Source organism: Lasiosphaeria miniovina, assembly GCF_030549165.1.
Source record: "Lasiosphaeria miniovina strain SMH2392-1A chromosome Unknown B0T26scaffold_1, whole genome shotgun sequence".
Taxonomy (NCBI): domain Eukaryota; kingdom Fungi; phylum Ascomycota; class Sordariomycetes; order Sordariales; family Lasiosphaeriaceae; genus Lasiosphaeria; species Lasiosphaeria miniovina.
This window is the reverse complement of record NW_026848220.1, coordinates 7,426,309-7,443,038: the sequence shown is the minus strand read 5'-3', so window position 1 is coordinate 7,443,038 and position 16,730 is coordinate 7,426,309. Positions and strand designations below refer to the sequence as shown.

The 16,730-nt window shown below is 52.9% G+C and overlaps 2 protein-coding genes across 2 annotated transcripts; one reads left to right on the top strand and one right to left on the bottom strand.

Moving 5' to 3' along the window:
- Positions 1 to 222: 222 nt before the first annotated feature.
- On the bottom strand, positions 223 to 1,263 carry B0T26DRAFT_746965 (uncharacterized protein; the record flags this gene model as incomplete). Its single annotated transcript, XM_060444771.1, has 1 exon — positions 223 to 1,263. One exon carries the CDS (start codon positions 1,261 to 1,263, stop codon positions 223 to 225), a length of 1,041 nt encoding a protein of 346 aa, XP_060304023.1.
- A 4,018-nt stretch (positions 1,264 to 5,281) lies between these two features.
- B0T26DRAFT_671328 (uncharacterized protein) lies at positions 5,282 to 6,420 on the top strand (the record flags this gene model as incomplete). The annotated part of the gene is made up of 2 exons (XM_060439307.1): positions 5,282 to 5,352; positions 5,430 to 6,420. The coding sequence occupies 2 exons, from the start codon at positions 5,282 to 5,284 to the stop codon at positions 6,418 to 6,420; spliced, it is 1,062 nt and encodes a 353-aa protein (XP_060304022.1).
- Between the last annotated feature and the right edge of the window lie 10,310 nt (positions 6,421 to 16,730).

Sequence of the window (16,730 nt, the reverse complement as noted above, 5' to 3'; positions counted from 1 at the left end):
CCACAAAAAGTGTCCTCTCTCTCCTACACAGATTTGCCCGCCATCTATCCAGGTACCTGCCAAGGTGTGCCACCACTCCCCAATCGACCTGCGATCTGCTAATCTCCCAGCTCTCTATACCTAGCTCATGTAACACAACGAAGCAACGGAGGTGACCGGCACCTGCTCGTTGTAATAGGGAGCACGGCACCAGGCACCCCGAGAGGAAAAGGTGGTGGGGTGTTAGTGGCTGGCCGTATTAACATTGTGGGCTGGCGGCAAGGGAGTAGAGACAGCTGCCGAAGCGGTCTTCGCCGCGGGCGGTTTAGGATTGCTGACAGCATTGCGGTCCACGACGCCGAGGGGGGCTCTCGCGGCGGGCGGGGCTGCCGCAGGAGCAGCCTTGCCCGTGGCTTTCGGGTCGCTCTTCTTGTCATGTTCAGCAGCAGCAGCAGCAGCAGCAGCAGCAGGAGCAGCAGAAGCAGCCGCACTCTTCCTTTCCTTCAGGTTGGGGCCATAGGCAACAACCGTTTTCACCCCGCCAATCATGGCAAAGTTCCAGCTGTAATGGTACTTCGCTTTGGCGTCGTCGGCGGCCGTCTCAACCTTGACAGCAACATGCTCAGACGTGACGATACCGTCCTTGGTCGTGCTGGAGCGGATGTAGTAGCTACTGGTCTTGTCCTCCTTCTCGAAAACGATCACAAGAGGCAACGGGAGGTCGGCGGCTTCGTAGTTGACCGGACGCCTATTGGCATCGACCCACTTCCTTTCCCCGGTTTCCTCATCAAAATAATACCAGTAGCCGGACCTGTGGGGGTAGAACGCCCGATTCGGGTTGTTATTGTTACCGCCGTTGCCGCCGCCGTTGCCGCCGCCGTTGCCGCCGCCGTTGCCGCCGCCGTTGCCGCCGTTGCCGCCGCCGCCACCGCCGCCGTTGCCGCCAGCTGCGGGATCTAAGGACCGGCCGGGCAGGTAGAGGTCCTGATATCTTCTTAGTACGTACGACGGGTGGGGCTGAGTCTCCCAATCAATAAGTGTGCCATTTACGGCGGGTCGACTGCCGTTTCGCTCGGTGGCCTGGATACAAGTCTGGTAAAGACGGGTCCCACTGTTGTAATTGAGGCCGATGTGGAAGGTCAAGTTTGATCTAGAGCGCGTTTCGCCATGGCATGAAGTCCAGCCTGCTGAGAAGGTACCAGTTATGGTTCTCGGGTTCGCATGTTCAAGGTAGACCAGCATCGCATCTCGCTGACGTCTGGTGATATCTATGGTGTATGACATGATGGGCCGGTTATTGAACAACTAGGTAAAGGTAGGTAGGCGTACTGGATGAAGAGTGAAGGGTAAAGAGTAAATTTCGATGCATGGTCTGGCGTTGGAAACCACTCCTCTTATAGAGATGAACAGTCAAGATGAGTCGTTCATGGCCCCCGGAAGAGAGTAATATCCGTCCTAATGGAGGAGCTCATGTGTTCACGAGTCCCATCTTGCTACAGGAGTAAGCCAGCTCGGGGGGGCAGAGAAAGGCACATGCGGCTCCCGAGTCTCATCACCCTGTTGGTTTTGTCACGGAGGAGAGGGGAGTCAGACTCAAGGCCACGGAGCAGCTCATGTGGCTTACGAGTCTCATCTTGTTGGCTTCATCGCAGGAGTGGAGCCGGATTCTCGGGGGCCCGGGGGCCAGAGAAAGACACGCCGCTCTCGAGTCTCACCGTGCTAGGTTCGTCGAAGAAGAGAGTCAGACGCGTGGCCGTGGAGGGGCTCAGGCAGCTCAAGAATACGGGCCTCACTGTGTTGGCTTCGTCGCAGAGAGGAGAGGAGCCGGGCTCGTGGCTACGAAAGAGCTCACTAATGCGGCTCATGAGCCTCACCAGGTTTGTTTTGTTTCACGGTATTAGCTCCACCCCGGAAGAGAACCGGGATCCATGCCATGACATGAGAGGGAGGGACCTTTTTGGCATCGGTACCTGTAACTGTGCGCCGTTACGCGAGCAGGCCAAAACAGATACCTGTTGCCTGGTACTCTGGGTAACAGCAACTACTGCGTATAACCAACCCCCACCATAAGTTAGGTGGGGGAGTAAGCGAACGCCACTGATCCAGAACATTCTAGATAAGCGAGGAACACAACCAACCCTCTTATATAAAAAGCCCATAACTCAACCAATTCTTTTCCAATTCTCTTCATCTTCAATTCGTTTTATTCTTCTCTTGACAATGGTTTCATATACAGAAGAAGACCTCCGCAAGGCTTGCGAGGAAGCCGTCAGAACACATCGATTACGCAAAGTCGCGCGAAAATGGAACGTTCCACCCTCCACCCTTTATGGCCGTCTACATGGCTCCCTACCTCGAAATTTTGCTCATCAAGATGAGCAAAGGCTTACACAGACCCAAGAGGATCGTTTAGTCGAATGGATTCTTCTTCAACAAGATTTAGGATTGCCCCCTACACATGCACAGATCAGGGAGCTTGCACGCCGTATTCTAGCTGAAAGGGGGGACTCCTTACCACTTGGAAAGGGGTGGTGCCGTGCCTTTCTTAACCGCAATCGAATTTTGAAGACTCAGAGGGCCAAGAGAGTCGATTCGGTCCGCGTCAACTGCGCTACAGAGTCAACAATTCGACCTTGGTTCAACCATTTCTAAACACTAGCTATCAAGGCGATTAAGCCAGAGAATCGCTGGAACAAGGACGAATCTGGTATTATGGAAGGCAGAGGAACCAACGGCCTTGTCATTGGAAGCCGTGCCTTTAAGGCGCTTCAAAAAAAACAGCCTGGAACCCGCACTTGGACCACTTTTGTCGAATGCATCTCAGCAGCTGGCCGTTGCCTTCCTCCTTTGGTCATTTTTAAGGGGAAAAGCGTTCAACAACAATGGTTTCCTTTGGATATGAAGCCATTTCAGGATTGGTTCTTTACAGCAACTGAGAAAGGATGGACTACCGATGAGACAAGCCTCAAATGGTTAAAAAATGTGTTCATTCCTCTCACCAAGCCAGCAAACTCCTCTGAGAAACGACTCCTTATTATTGATGGCCATGGCAGCCACACAACTGCCGATTATATGTGGGAGGCATTCACAAACAATATTCACATTATTTATCTGCCTCCCCATACTTCCCATGTCCTCCAACCCCTAGATTTGGCCATATTTGGCCCCCTAAAACGACTTTATCGCAGACGGCTTGAGGACCTTCTTGCTAACGCCTTTGACGACTCTTCTGTAGCCGGAAAACGTGCGTTTCTGGAATGCTACCAGATTTCACGCACAGAGGCAATTACTAAGAGTAATGCTAAGTCAGGATGGAAGGCATCAGGCCTTTGGCCCTTGAATGTCAACAAACCGCTAAGAAGCCCACTCCTCCTCAAGAATTCTAATACTTCACGCCCCTTAAGAACTACTATAGTTACCCCAGAGGTTCGCACACTCCGTATGCCAATCCTGGAGGATTATGGAGACGATCGGGTGCAGTGGAGGACTCCTAGAAAGGCACGTGATTACGTTGAGCAGGCAAAGAAGTTCGCACGCATCATCAAAGCAATGCCAGCGGATAAGCTCTTCCTCAGAAAGATTGGTAAGGCTTTGGATGAACAGGCCTTTGAACTGGCTATTAGGAAGCGAAAGATTGAAGGTCTAGAACACACTCTCGAATCAATAAGAGCCAGAAAGAAGAAGAAGGTTGAAGAAGATCCAAATACCACCTTTGCGAATATTCAGACTATTCGTGAGGCCCAGAGAGCTGTAGGGCGTGCAGCAGAGGTTTTAGAAGATGCGGAAGAAGCGGATGATTCAGAGGATATCAAAGATTGTATTGAAGTTTTGTAAATAAAAAGATCACCCTTTCTTTTGTTGGATGGTTAGTTGGGACTCCTGCTTATACAGAATGTTCTAAATCAGTAGTGTTCGCTTACCCCCCCACCTAACTTAGTACCTACAGTAAATATCTTGGTCAAATTCCGTTGTCATGGTCCACCTCCCTTTACCAGGGTACGTACGGCCAACCGTAAAACCGAGTCACACCATTCGTATGAGGGTCCTTTTCTTTCTGGTGTATTTTGTGTTTCCCCTGACGAGTTGCGCCACCGCCCCCTAGCCAGGTACACAAAGCCTGAACGTCCCCCCACCCAGTTATTTATAGGCTAACAAAGGCCGAAACGGGTTCCTTGGATGCCGGTATTGGTCTATTCCCCGAAAGTCTATTTCTTGAATGATTACTGATCGTCAACGGCCTGCCAGGTACCCGGACCCACGAGAGAGGCTCAGGGGGCCCGGTGTGGGCCTTTGCACCAGAGATAGGCTCAGATGCCAATCGCAACTCTCGAGCAGGTGAGAGTCTCACGAGAGGCGGATGAGCTTACGCTCCCCTCCGCCAAGTAAGGGCGGCCGACCAAGGGGGAAGGGGGAAGGGGGGGCGCGCTATTACGTGTTCATACCAAGTATACGGAATACCATTTCACGATAAGTAATCAATCGGCCGGCACCACTTCCAGGCTACACTAATGCGTACACTAGACATGGGAGAGGAATAATTTCCCAATACGGATCCCCACGGGAGAGGAATAGTTTCCAAATACGGATACCGCAGCAACGCATCTATCTTAGCTACAAACTAAGGTACATACGGAGCAGTACCTTACATTAGGTACCTGGCAAGCTTGGCAAAGGGCCTCGGCAAAGAGACCTAACGTGCTCGGTACCTGAGAGTGAGAGAAAGTAATATCGGTAATAAATTAAAGCCGCAAACGACAACTTAAAATGCAATGTAAGGCTTTCCTCGACGCCGCCGAGACAAAGTGCATATAACAGCCCGTAGGTTTTGCCTTTGTTTCCCTTCTTTCTTCTTTTCTTCTCATTGTGTTCTTTTTTTTGTGCGTCTTCTAGCCTCCTCCGTATTGAGCAGCGGTTTGTTGGCTTCTACTCCGTTCTGCTGATTCAAGCGCCTTACACAACGTAGGTGTTCGTACTGTACAAGTACGGAGTACTAGTAGTACATTACACTACTGTAAGGTATGTACGGAGCACATTTTCTGTAATCTTGGACGATCGATCCCCCAATCGATTCGACCAAACCCTCCCCTCCCCTCCCCTCCCCCACTTCTCTGCATCTTGCAAACTCAAGTACGGTCCCGATCCCTCCCCACCTTCGGATACGCATCCGTTTCTTCCTTCCAAACGTCCTTTCCTCCCATTGATGCACCCGCGCACGCACTACCATACGGGCATGCATGTGCATGTGCATGCATGCACATGCATACAGATAGCTGTGGATGCATGACACAATCCCGCTCTAAAAATGGCGAGTTTAGGTTCAACACCGTCATCTCCGCCTCTCCAGGATCCACCTACCGTGCCAACAGACGCCATGTAAGTCGCCGCGACGGCACTTCCCCATCGCTTACCGTTCCTCGGTGTCTGGTGTCTGACCTACTTCGCGCGATAAGGTCGGCCCCCCCCGTGGCCACCAGCAACCCTTACCGCGATGGCCACACACTGTCGCTATTCGTCACGGCCACGTACCCGCCTTGGCAAGGGCTAGTCTCTGCCCAGCTGACGGTGAGGATATTGAGGGCCTTCCCCATCACCATGTCTCCGACAATGATCGTCCAGCTCCCGTCAGGTGGGCACGCGGTCCTCAAGATGTTCGACCGCCGCTTTGGACCCCAGTCCCGGTGCCGCGGCAACCGGCCAATTCCCCACACCACACAGGACGAAGCCCGCTGGGCGAGTTTTGTCGCCTCGAGCCATTCACAGCATGTCCTGCAAGATATTGATCGCCAGCGAACCACCGGCAACTTCCCCCCTAGCGCCGGCGACTTGTACGAAGACGCCGTCAATGATGGGAATCCCAATTGCCCGCCGCACTGCGTATTCGAGGCCGCTGTCCACGACCAGGCCCAACGCTACTTCAGAACCGAAGTCCAGGCTTACCAACAGCTCGCGTCCCTTCAAGGTGCGACCGTCCCCCGCCTGTATGCCTCCATCTCTCATCAGATCTCTTCTTTACTGGGACCCAGTGCCTCGGCGAGACCAGAATTCCAGGCCCAGGGTATCCTAATCGAACTCATCAATGGCCTTTCTGGCGAACGTCTACTCAATAACGCGAGGGAGTATGCCGTCGCTGACTTGGCTCGCATCGCCCAGAACGCGATTGACGGCGCGGCCGCCATCAACAACTACGGCGTGCTTTTGGGAGACTGCCAGCCGCAAAATGTCATCATCAGGAACTCCGACGGCAGAGTCTTTTACATTGATTTCTCACAAGCCTACTTCCTGGGCCCCCACGGCCTTGGTAGAGACGCATTTTGGACTTCTGTCCGATGCAATGGCAATTTTGCTGTCATGGCTGAGGCTTTGGCCGAAAAGGCACGCGAGGTGCACCGGGCTGATATCGCCAGTCAACTTCAGTTTCCGGGAGGGCCATTTTCACGGTAGTCGTAGAGGCTGGACCACTGTGAGAGATAAAGAGTTGAATGCCCCCCCCCCCTCCTTTTTTTTTCTTTCTTCCCTTTTTCTTCCCTTCAACACCACCTCCCTCCAACCAGGAAACAAACCCCCATAAACAAATTTTTCAGGTCCCCCAACAAGCATACGGCAGGTCTCAAGCTACCCTACTAGAATCCTAGAATAGACGCTCTTTTTTATTACCCCCCCCTTGGGTATGTTGTAAAAGGACTCCCCGGCATGTGCTTGTTTCCGAGAGTCAATTTAATCACTTTCCTCCGAAAATTGACAGTGATTTAAATGTATGCTTCCCTTTTCTTTGACCTTCGTAAACTAAATTAGCCAGGTAGCCTAGTCGGCCGCAAAAACGAAAAAGAAAAGAAGAATGAACAGAAGGAAGTCAAAAGACACGTAGACTAGTTTGTACTGTAACGTCTGGTAAACAAAGGCGTTCCTTTTCCCACTTTGTTTTCGTCTCCTCTTTTCCTGCGGGGAAAAAAGGAGGTGTGGGGGTGGGAGGTGCGCTGAGGCTTAGCACCAACATGTATCCGTAATACTTACCTAGGTATCCGTACCTAGGTATCCGTACCTTATTTATTACCGCCTAGTACCTACCAACCCGTCCAGCATTACACTAATACGGGCAGGTATCTGGGGTAACCAGTTAGGGCTTCGGGCAGTCTAGAGTTCATCCCATCAATGCCCGCATTTGTGCCGCAAAAAAAACCTAACCTTACCCACGCCGCCGCCGCCACCACCACCTCCTAGAAACCGACAAGTACTCCGGCCTTTCTAGCAACAGCACCAGCAGTCTATCCTACAACCATGGCGTCGGGCAGTTCATGATTCGGTACCGGGCCGTTGCTAGACATCAGAATTAGGCTTCCATTGCCGTCTATGCACTTGACGAAAAGATAAACATAGTGTCAGATGGAATGGCCTAGAAGGTGCTGGAACCTACGATGCGTAATCTTCGCCACTGGGATTCGTCATGTAATTGCCACATAAGGAAGTATAAGAGAGAGTCTTTTGTGGAAAGACTGGACGAGGAGAATACAAGCAATTCACTCTGGTGCACACAATCCTAAAAGTGCTGTTGCGTCTGACACATAGCGGCACTTCGTACCTACTACCTAGTGAGGAAGAAGACGTTAATGGTCAAGGGACCACTGACGTCTCACTGCCCGTTCTACACTAGATCTCAACGCCCTAGCCAACAGCACCCCTAGAAACAGGTACACACGAGATCCGCATGCTGGCGCTGCTGTCAGAAACTACCTGCGTACTCTTTCGACAAAGGGCCTGCCTGACCTACACCCTATTAACACCCCAGGACACGACCGCGCCCGAGGGAGTCATGGCCGGCCTCGTGCCCTCCTGCGACTGGTACGAGGCGCTGCCGGCATGGGATGGTAATGCATCATGCTGGCGGTGATTGATACGATGGAGAAGGAGGAGTGGAAGGACAGGAATTGCAATTGAAGGAAGAGAGCCGCCACGCCGACGAAGCGCGTATGCAGCAACAAAGATACAAAGCCAAACCCGAATTAAGTGCCTGGGTGAGCTGCCGAATGGGCAACCACCTGTAAGGACCGGCTCAGCCTCAGCGAAGTCGAAGGGGGCAGAAATTGGGCCCGTCTTGAGATATGGCTAAAGGCAAGAGAAGGAGGCCGCTCTACCGTGCTAGGCAACAAATACTATACCAGGATTGAGCTCGTGGCTGTTGTCGGCGATGATGAAGCATGGAGGTTGCGGTAATGGCATTGCGAATTTTACAGCGTCTGCCCCCTCCCTGTATATGCATGAATTACCGTACGTACCAGCACATACGGCCATGGATAGTGGAAAACTCGGGATCCCGTCCGCTCTCCCATAGATAAGCCACTAATCACGATCTTAGTTATCAGAGCCAGCGACTTTTTTTTACCAGAGTCTAGACCCACTATTAATCGGATACACCTAATCAAGTTACTATTACCCACCCACAACTCAAGCCCATCCACAACTCACGCATATAAGATAAATAAATAATCCTGTCCGGAGGAAAATATTACTGCGAAACTCTGAAAAAATTACTATGTGAAATTGATAAACGCCTTATCGCCTTTCCGGATTGGCTAACCTATGTGGAAAAGCGGACCCGATATCTCAGTCACATCAATATGGGCAGGGGCAGCCCCTATCACGTGCCTATCTGCCATTCGGTCAGCACACTTTCCAAAATTGATGCAACCGGTATCATTATGTGCATAACTCTACGGAAATTTTGAATCTAAAGCCCGATTCATAGTATAAGGGAAATTGGCTGAGATATAAGCGTTTAAATGCTTTCTGGCGTGTGCGCAAAGGTGGGCTTGCGCACGTGACTACGCGAATTGCCCTTCAACCCCGCATCGAATTTCCTCGCCCACCCCACAATTGCTTTTCTTTTTCCAATAATTATTCGTACCGTAGTACCTTCGACGAACCGTACAATCTACCCGCTCTTCGTAGCTAACCTCCTTTCCTCTATAGTACCGTTTTGCCTATTATGGCCAGGTTATTCGGTATCTATAGCGGACGCGGCGGAGGCGGCTGCCCGCAAAGTTTGCCATACCTGCGGCGTTGAGAAGGATATCGACCAATTCCGGTCGTTCCGAGGCCCTCGACGGATCATCCTTAATTACGCGGATTGCCGTAATCGTGGCAGGTAGCAGGTAATTCTATTAGACAGGGCGACCCACTTATGCAATCGCCCCCCTTTGCAATCGCCCACCACCATCACCGCCCACCACAAGAATCGTCAAAATACTCAATTGTAGGCCAAATTCTATAGAAAAAAGTACATTCTAGTCCTCGTCAATCGCCCTATATTGCTCAAGCCCACGGGCGATAATTTCTTCAGCTTCCTGGACCAAGTGTGCAGGCCTGGACTTGGTCTTCTTGGATCTCTTCTTGGGAGGCTTTTGACTAGCTTTTTGAGCCTCGTCAATTTCGTCAATAGTAGCAAATCTGTCGTTGGCGTCTATTTTGACCCTTTTACGTGAATAGGGTTTTTTGGATTCCAACTCGTTGGCTAAGAAGTCGTTTTTTGCCTTCAAAGCAGCGATTTCCGTATTCTTCTGATCAAGTGCCCTCCCTACCTTCGTCAACATAGTCCTGACGACCCTATCTCGGGGACTAGTGGCCGTCTTGGCTAAGCCCTGTTGCCTGCGGACGTCGTGACTACCTTGAGGTGTATTGAAGAGGTCGTTCCGGGTTGCCCGGGTCTTCCGGGGTGGTGTGGATGGGGGGTGTGAGGGCCTGGTCCTCCAGACCTCCCAGACGCTCTGACTAATCAGACGCCAGTCGGGTGGATCCACCCGACTGACCAATGGAAGCTCGGCCAGAGCCCCACCTTGAGACGCGTCCTGGAAGAATCTCGCGAGGGGAGGCTTTTGCTTCTTTTCCCTTTTCTCTGTAGTTTAGAATCTTCGTCCATAGCGCCCCATAGAGGAGTTCCGCCCTCATTCCAAGCCGGCCGTGACACAATTCTAAACTCTCAATTCTCATCGCTGGCCAGCGATCAATAAATACGTCAAAACCCCACAAGCAACCCACTACGTCGGCTGTGCACGACGATAAACCAGGTCACAGAAACCCCCAAACACCACAGCGTCGATGCCCAAGAAGAAAGATTACGGACCACCGATACGCCAATCCGAACGCCTCCCCCAGCCGAAAGAGCTAAGCGAACGGACCCAGGAGGAAGCGAACTTGAAGACCGAAGAGTCTGACGAAGAAGTCATAGCAACCCCCTCGAGCATAGAGCTTGCTAAGCCCGCTCCACAGCAACGCGACACAGAGCCAAACGAGCCAGTCACCAGTATAGAAGTCGACACCCCGATAGACAATATGACGGGAAACGAAACCCGTAGAGTATCGGGTGACGATGGCGCCCCGAGCGCCGAGGATTACCGAGTTCTGCTTGCCCAAGTGGCAGAACTCAGGGCGGAGGCAGCCGCCCGCACCGCCGACGGCGTCAATCGCCGGGCCCGAACTGTCACCCCCGCTGAGAGCGCTTTCAGTGGGGACAGCTTCACACCCATTGGCTTCGCCGCCCTTCCCGCTTTCAAGCCCTACGGTCAGGACCAGCACGCCGCCAACCAAACCTTCGACCGGAAGGCTCGCAAGGCCGGTGTCGACCCTGGAGTTTTCAAGGGTGTTGACGGAACCTTCGATAAGTGGATCATCAAGGTGGCCGACAAGTTTGTAGAAGACGATGCCACTTTCAAGACAGAACGTAGCCGCATGGCGGTTCTGAACTCTCTTACGGAGGGATCCCCGAACGACCTGCTGGAGAGTCGGTACAGCTCTCAGGAGATGCCCTTCCGCAACGTCGCCGAGATGGTAGCTACGTTGTCGACTGTCTACCATGATGACAACCAAGCCACGAAAGCCAGGGCCGAGCTAGCCAAGCTCAAGTATGATCCGGCGAATAAGGACGTGACTATCCATTCATACATTGGATTAGTCAATAGCTTGGCGGATAAGGCTAATGTTGCTAAGTCGGAGCGCAAGACCCTACTCTATGAGCGTATTCCCGCTCGGCTTGACCCCCGACTCTTGGGAGACTCAAAGAACCCGACAATCTCCTATGAGGCTTTTGCTGGTAGCGTCGCGGATGCTGCTCTAGCCCACCAGCGCGCTTGGGAGGAGAACCAAGAGCGCAAACAAGAGAAGAGGGATCGCCGGACACGTTTGCCAACCACTCACAGCGAACGGACCTATGTTAGGGAGTCCCGGTTTGAGAAGCCGACTTCCCGGCCAGCTACAACCAAAGTTCCCGAGGCTAAGAAGGATGGAGGGAAAGACGATACGTGTTTCATCTGCCGTAAGGAAGGTCACTTCGCCCGTGACTGCCCCGAGAGGAAGACTATGGCCAAGATGATGCTAGACCTTGACCAGGATCCTCCTACCTCCCCGGAGCAGTCATCCTCGTCCTCTGACGAATCGGAAAACTACTAGGACTGTCGGAAGTCTCCTCGACAGTCCGTATACCACGACTAGCTAAAGTGAGCAGATCGTCTGGATCAAAAACCTTCCTATTCCCTATTCAACTCCAATTGGAAGGAATTAGCCTCAAAACCAAAGCTCTTTGTGATACCGGAGCAGATATCTATTTGTCAATGACCCCGAAGATGGCCAGTAAGGCCGTAAAGCTACTAGGCGCCGTTCAAGAACAACTCTCCAAGCCCATCCGCCTCAATGACTTTAATGGGGTACTCGCCGCCAAAGCCACCCACCAGATCCGTCTCTCCCTAGAACTCGACGGACGGAGATTCCCACGACAGAAGTTCCTCATCATCCCCACTGCCGACGATGTAATCATCGGACAAGAATGGTTCATCAAATATCGCGTTGGCCTTTTTCCCGCCACGCGAACCATAATCTGGCCTCAAGATCTACCAGCGCTCGCCAAGTATTCGCCCACCATTGCTATTCCATGCCAGACTGGTTCGCTCGACGTACAGGCTCAGGCAGATGCGGTACGTCGCGACCGCTTAATAGCTGAGGACGAAAGGCAAGCGAGGGTCACCAAGATTATCCAGCGCCCTTGGAGAACGATAAAGCCAGTTGTGGCGCCCATCACCCTTTCTAGCCCCAGAGACCAGGACAAGTCCCCCGTAGTCAACGTGGCAGCTCTCTATAGGCAAGTGGAAAATGACCCCCGGCAGCCCAGATGGTCTCGACAGAATATGCCGGATACACCTATTTCTTTGAACGTCGTTGCGCCTCGTCCAAACTGGCAGACCCACGACGGACAGCCAATTCCTTTCCCTGCCGGCGAAGATCCCGAACACGTCAAGAGAGTTCGCGAGAAACTCCCAAACGAGCTCGCCCATCTTGAAGGCTTCTTCTCCAAGAAAGCTTCGACCGAGCTACCGCCGAGCCGTGAAGGGTTCGACGTGACCCTAGACTTGGAGCGACCTTTGGAAGGGAAGCCCAAGAGGTTCTATACACCCGGTCACCTTCTCCCTCTGGAAAAAGAGACGGTAGACGAGCTTCTACGGATTGGATTCGTGGAACCCTGTATGGAGGAGACAGCCGCTTCGACGCTATTTGTACCAAAGAAGGGTACCGAGGAGAAACGTTTCTGTGTGGATTACCGATGGGTCAACCAGTTCCTGAAAGGACGCCAGTTCCTCGCACCCGATATCCAAGGAACGCTTTCCAACTGCCGTAACGCCCGCCGCCTGACCAAGATCGATATTATCCGAGCTTTTAATCGTCTACTAGTCCACCCCGACTCAAGATTCTTGACGGCCTTCAAGACCCGTCAAGGAACCTTCCAGTGGAAAGTCCTACCCTTTGGACTCAAGGTCGGCCCTGCTTGGTGGCAAGCCTTCATCAACGCTCAGCTGAACGAGCTCCTAGACAACTTTGCCAGCGCCTACGCCGACGACGTTCTCATCTATACTCAGGAGAACGAGCCACACTTCGCACACGTAGAGGAGGCCATCTATCGTTTGTATAAGGCTGGTCTACAGGGAGACATCAAGAAGTCTAGCTTTGACGTGGAAGTCATTGACTACCTAGGGTTAGTTCTCGAAGCTGGGAAAGGCGTACGTATCGACCCAGAGAAGATCAAGGCCATCCAGAGCTGGAAGTTTGAGGACCTACGTTCGATACGCGCCGTCAAGTCCTTTTTGGGCTTGTGCAACTATGTCCGAGTCTTCTGCCACCACTCTAGCGATGCCGCCGAGCCCCTGTCCAAGCTATTGAGGAAAGGTAGTGAATTTGTAATGGGACCCGAGCAACAAGCGGCCTTTGAGAAACTGAAGAAGCTGGCCACCGAGGCCCCAGTCCTCGCCTTCTTCGTCCCCGGCCGCCCGACGCGAGTGGAAACGGATTCTTCACGCAACGCCACTGGAGGCGTGATCATGCAACAACAGCCCGACGGAGTCTGGAGACCCGTGGGCTACTCGTCCAAGAACATGACTCCGGCCGAACGCGCGTATCCGATCCAGGATCAAGAGTTGCTCGCCGTAGTCAACTGTCTCAAGGATAACGAACCTTCTCTTCTCGGCCAGGAGTTCTTCGTAGTCACGGATCATAAAGCCTTGATCTACTGGTCTACCAAGCGGTTGCTGTCCACCCGTCAGGTCCGATGGTCCGACTTCCTAGGCCAGTTTGACATCACCTTCCAGTACCGCCCTGGACGAGAAAACGTGGTTGCCGACGCTCTATCACGTAAGACCGTTGACTCGCCTACGGTTAAGGCACGAGAGGAGGAAGATCGAACGTTCCCTCTGATCCCAGCAGAACGTATCCAACCAGTCCTAGCGCCTATCTCCAGAGCGTTAGTGAGTCCGGATATGCCTCGCGGTGCTGACTTGGTGGACCTGATCCAAGAGGAAAACGAGAAGCAGAGTCTGGGCGTGGATAACGGTCGTCTCGTGGTACCGGAAGTCACGTCCGACGGAGCGGTCTATCTACGAACGGCCCTAATCCGAGAAGCCCACGAGCCACCTATCTTTGCACACCCAGGCCAAAACAAGACTATCGCGTTCCTCAAGAAAGACTTTTGGTGGAGCACCCTCCGACAGGATGTCAAGAGGTATATTAAGAACTGCCGAAGCTGCCAGAGGAACAAGACCCGTCATGATAAGACCCCGGGCCTCCTGCACCCTCTGGATGTGCCGAGTGAAGTCTGGAGCCAGGTAGTCGTTGACGGGAAAGATATGCCGAAGGATCGTCACGGCTACGACTACGTTTGGGCCTTTATTTGCAAGTTCAGTAAGATAATGGCTACGCTCCCTGGACACAAGAACGATACCGCACCGGATCTGGCGAAGCGCTACTTCCATAAGGTATACCGTTTCTTTGGTATCCCGGCGGTCTGGATTAGCGATAATGCAGGACCGTTTGTCTCGGAGTTTCTGGAAACGATTAATAAGCTGACCGGGACTAAACACCGGCACGGCAGCTCTCGCCACCCACAGACGCAAGGCGCCGTGGAGATCACCAACGCGGATCTAGACCAACGACTGAGGCCGTACCTCACCAAGTACCAAGACACATGGAGCGAGTACCTACCGGCACTCGACTTCGCCCATAATGTGTCCTGGCATTCGAGCATCGGCATGGCCCCGTTAAAGGTCGCGTTGGGAGCCACCCCACGGAACCCCCTCTCTATTGATATCCTAGACCTCGATACCTCGACCGACCCGCAAAAGAAAGCATTGCAGCTCGTCACCCAGACCAAAGCGGTGCAAGACCTAGCAAGGAAGAATGCCTTAGAAGCTCAAGCAGCCCAAGCCATCCAAGCGAATAAGAAGCGACGTCCCGTTGACTTCACTATCGGAGACTTGGTATACGTGAGCAAGAAGGGCATGAGGACAGAGGCCCCGAGTACGAAGTTGGATTCACAGTGGGCAGGACCGTGGACGATCGTGGAGGAACGAGGATATAGCTTTGTGCTGGATATTCCGCCCTATGTCAAAGGCACAAACCTCTTCCATGCAGATCGGCTGCGTAAGGCCGATGACAATCCCCTGCCCCAACAGGCCAGCTTACCGGAACCACCTGAGGAGATCAACGGGGAGCCAGAGTGGGAAGTTGACAGGATTAATGCCTCTCGACTGTTTGGCCAACGAGAGACCCTACAATACCAAGTTGCCTGGAAGGGGCACGACCCCGACGATACGTGGTATAAGGCAGAGAATCTCAAGAATGCAGCTATGGCGTTGGATAGTTTTCATCGAGAATACCCCGACGCCGCAGGACCTCCGGTGAGGCTGCGTGATTGGATAAAGGCAGCAGCAGAAGACGAATATCCGGAAGACCACGAAGAGGACAACAAGGCAGAGCACAAAGGGTATAAGGCAAGGCAAAAGAGGAAGTACACCAGAAGGCACGCTTAAATCCGCTCTGTAAAGCCACAACCACCGTCACGGCAGTCGCGGCTTGGAGGGGGGTAGTGTGAGGGCCTGGTCCTCCAGACCTCCCAGACGCTCTGACTAATCAGACGCCAGTCGGGTGGATCCACCCGACTGACCAATGGAAGCTCGGCCAGAGCCCCACCTTGAGACGCGTCCTGGAAGAATCTCGCGAGGGGAGGCTTTTGCTTCTTTTCCCTTTTCTCTGTAGTTTAGAATCTTCGTCCATAGCGCCCCATAGAGGAGTTCCGCCCTCATTCCAAGCCGGCCGTGACAGGGGGACTGGTTTTGCAGCTTCGTCCCGGACCGCCTCGGGGTCGTCAAGTATACGAGCGGGTTGGAAAGGCCAGATTCCAGTCTTCCGGAAGCCGGATATGATATTCCGGGCTGACATACCCTGCGCTGAGGCGTCCCGGTAGCAAAAAAGGAAGCGTTGCTTGTTGATAGGTGCTGAGGCTGTGAAGGAAGCCAATTCGAGGGTTCTTTGGCGAAAATAGGACTTCAAAGCCGAAAAGACAGACCGGTCGAGTGGCTGGGTCTTGTGAGAAGTGTGTGAAGGCAAGTATAGTAGGTGTACGCGGTTTCTTTTAGCTAGAAGCATAAAGTCTTCGTCGATATGAGTAGCGTGTTCGTCGAGGATTAATAGGCGCTAATCGTCCTTCCTTTGGGGCTTTGTGTTACGATCCTGGTTCAGGGTGCATGAGGCGCCCTGCTTCCGCCCTGTGATTGGGTGACGTGGTGGAGACGGACAGACCCCACCCCGTGTGGGTGCGGCCAACCAGGAAGCGCTCTGCCTGATTAGCTGCCAAGACCAGCAGAGCGGACGGAGCGGGCGCTCTGTGGGGCCCCTGCGCTCTGCGAGCAGAGCGCCCTAGACCCACGGAGCGCAGACACCAAGGACTCTGATTGGTCCGCCTTAGATAGATATATACGACGACCGTAGCCACGGTCCCAGATAGTTCTTGCTTGGTTCTTCAAGCAAGCAATACACATTCACTGCACTCATACACTTTGAGTGGCATTCCGATTTGACTGTATTACCCGTGCGATAGGAGCTTGCCCTTTGTTCTATCTTTATAATTACCAACCCCAGCATCCTGTGGAGCCCGTGCTCCCTTACAGACAGACGACCCTAACAGTCGAGTGGTTTGTAATACTTTGTTTGAGGAAGATATACTTTCTTGAGCCACATAAGAGCTATTTTGCTATTGCTCCAGCCTGTGGGCGTACAGTCGTACTTCCAGGTCTTGAGGACTGGTAGTTCCTTGAAGTTATCCGGGAAGTGTTGGCCTTGTAGATTTTCACCCGTAAAGATCACTACGGGCGTCAATCGCTTGCCCTCAGCGGTACCACACTCGATAATACTGACCCAGATCGTTGGATCAGGGCCAGTCAGGACTG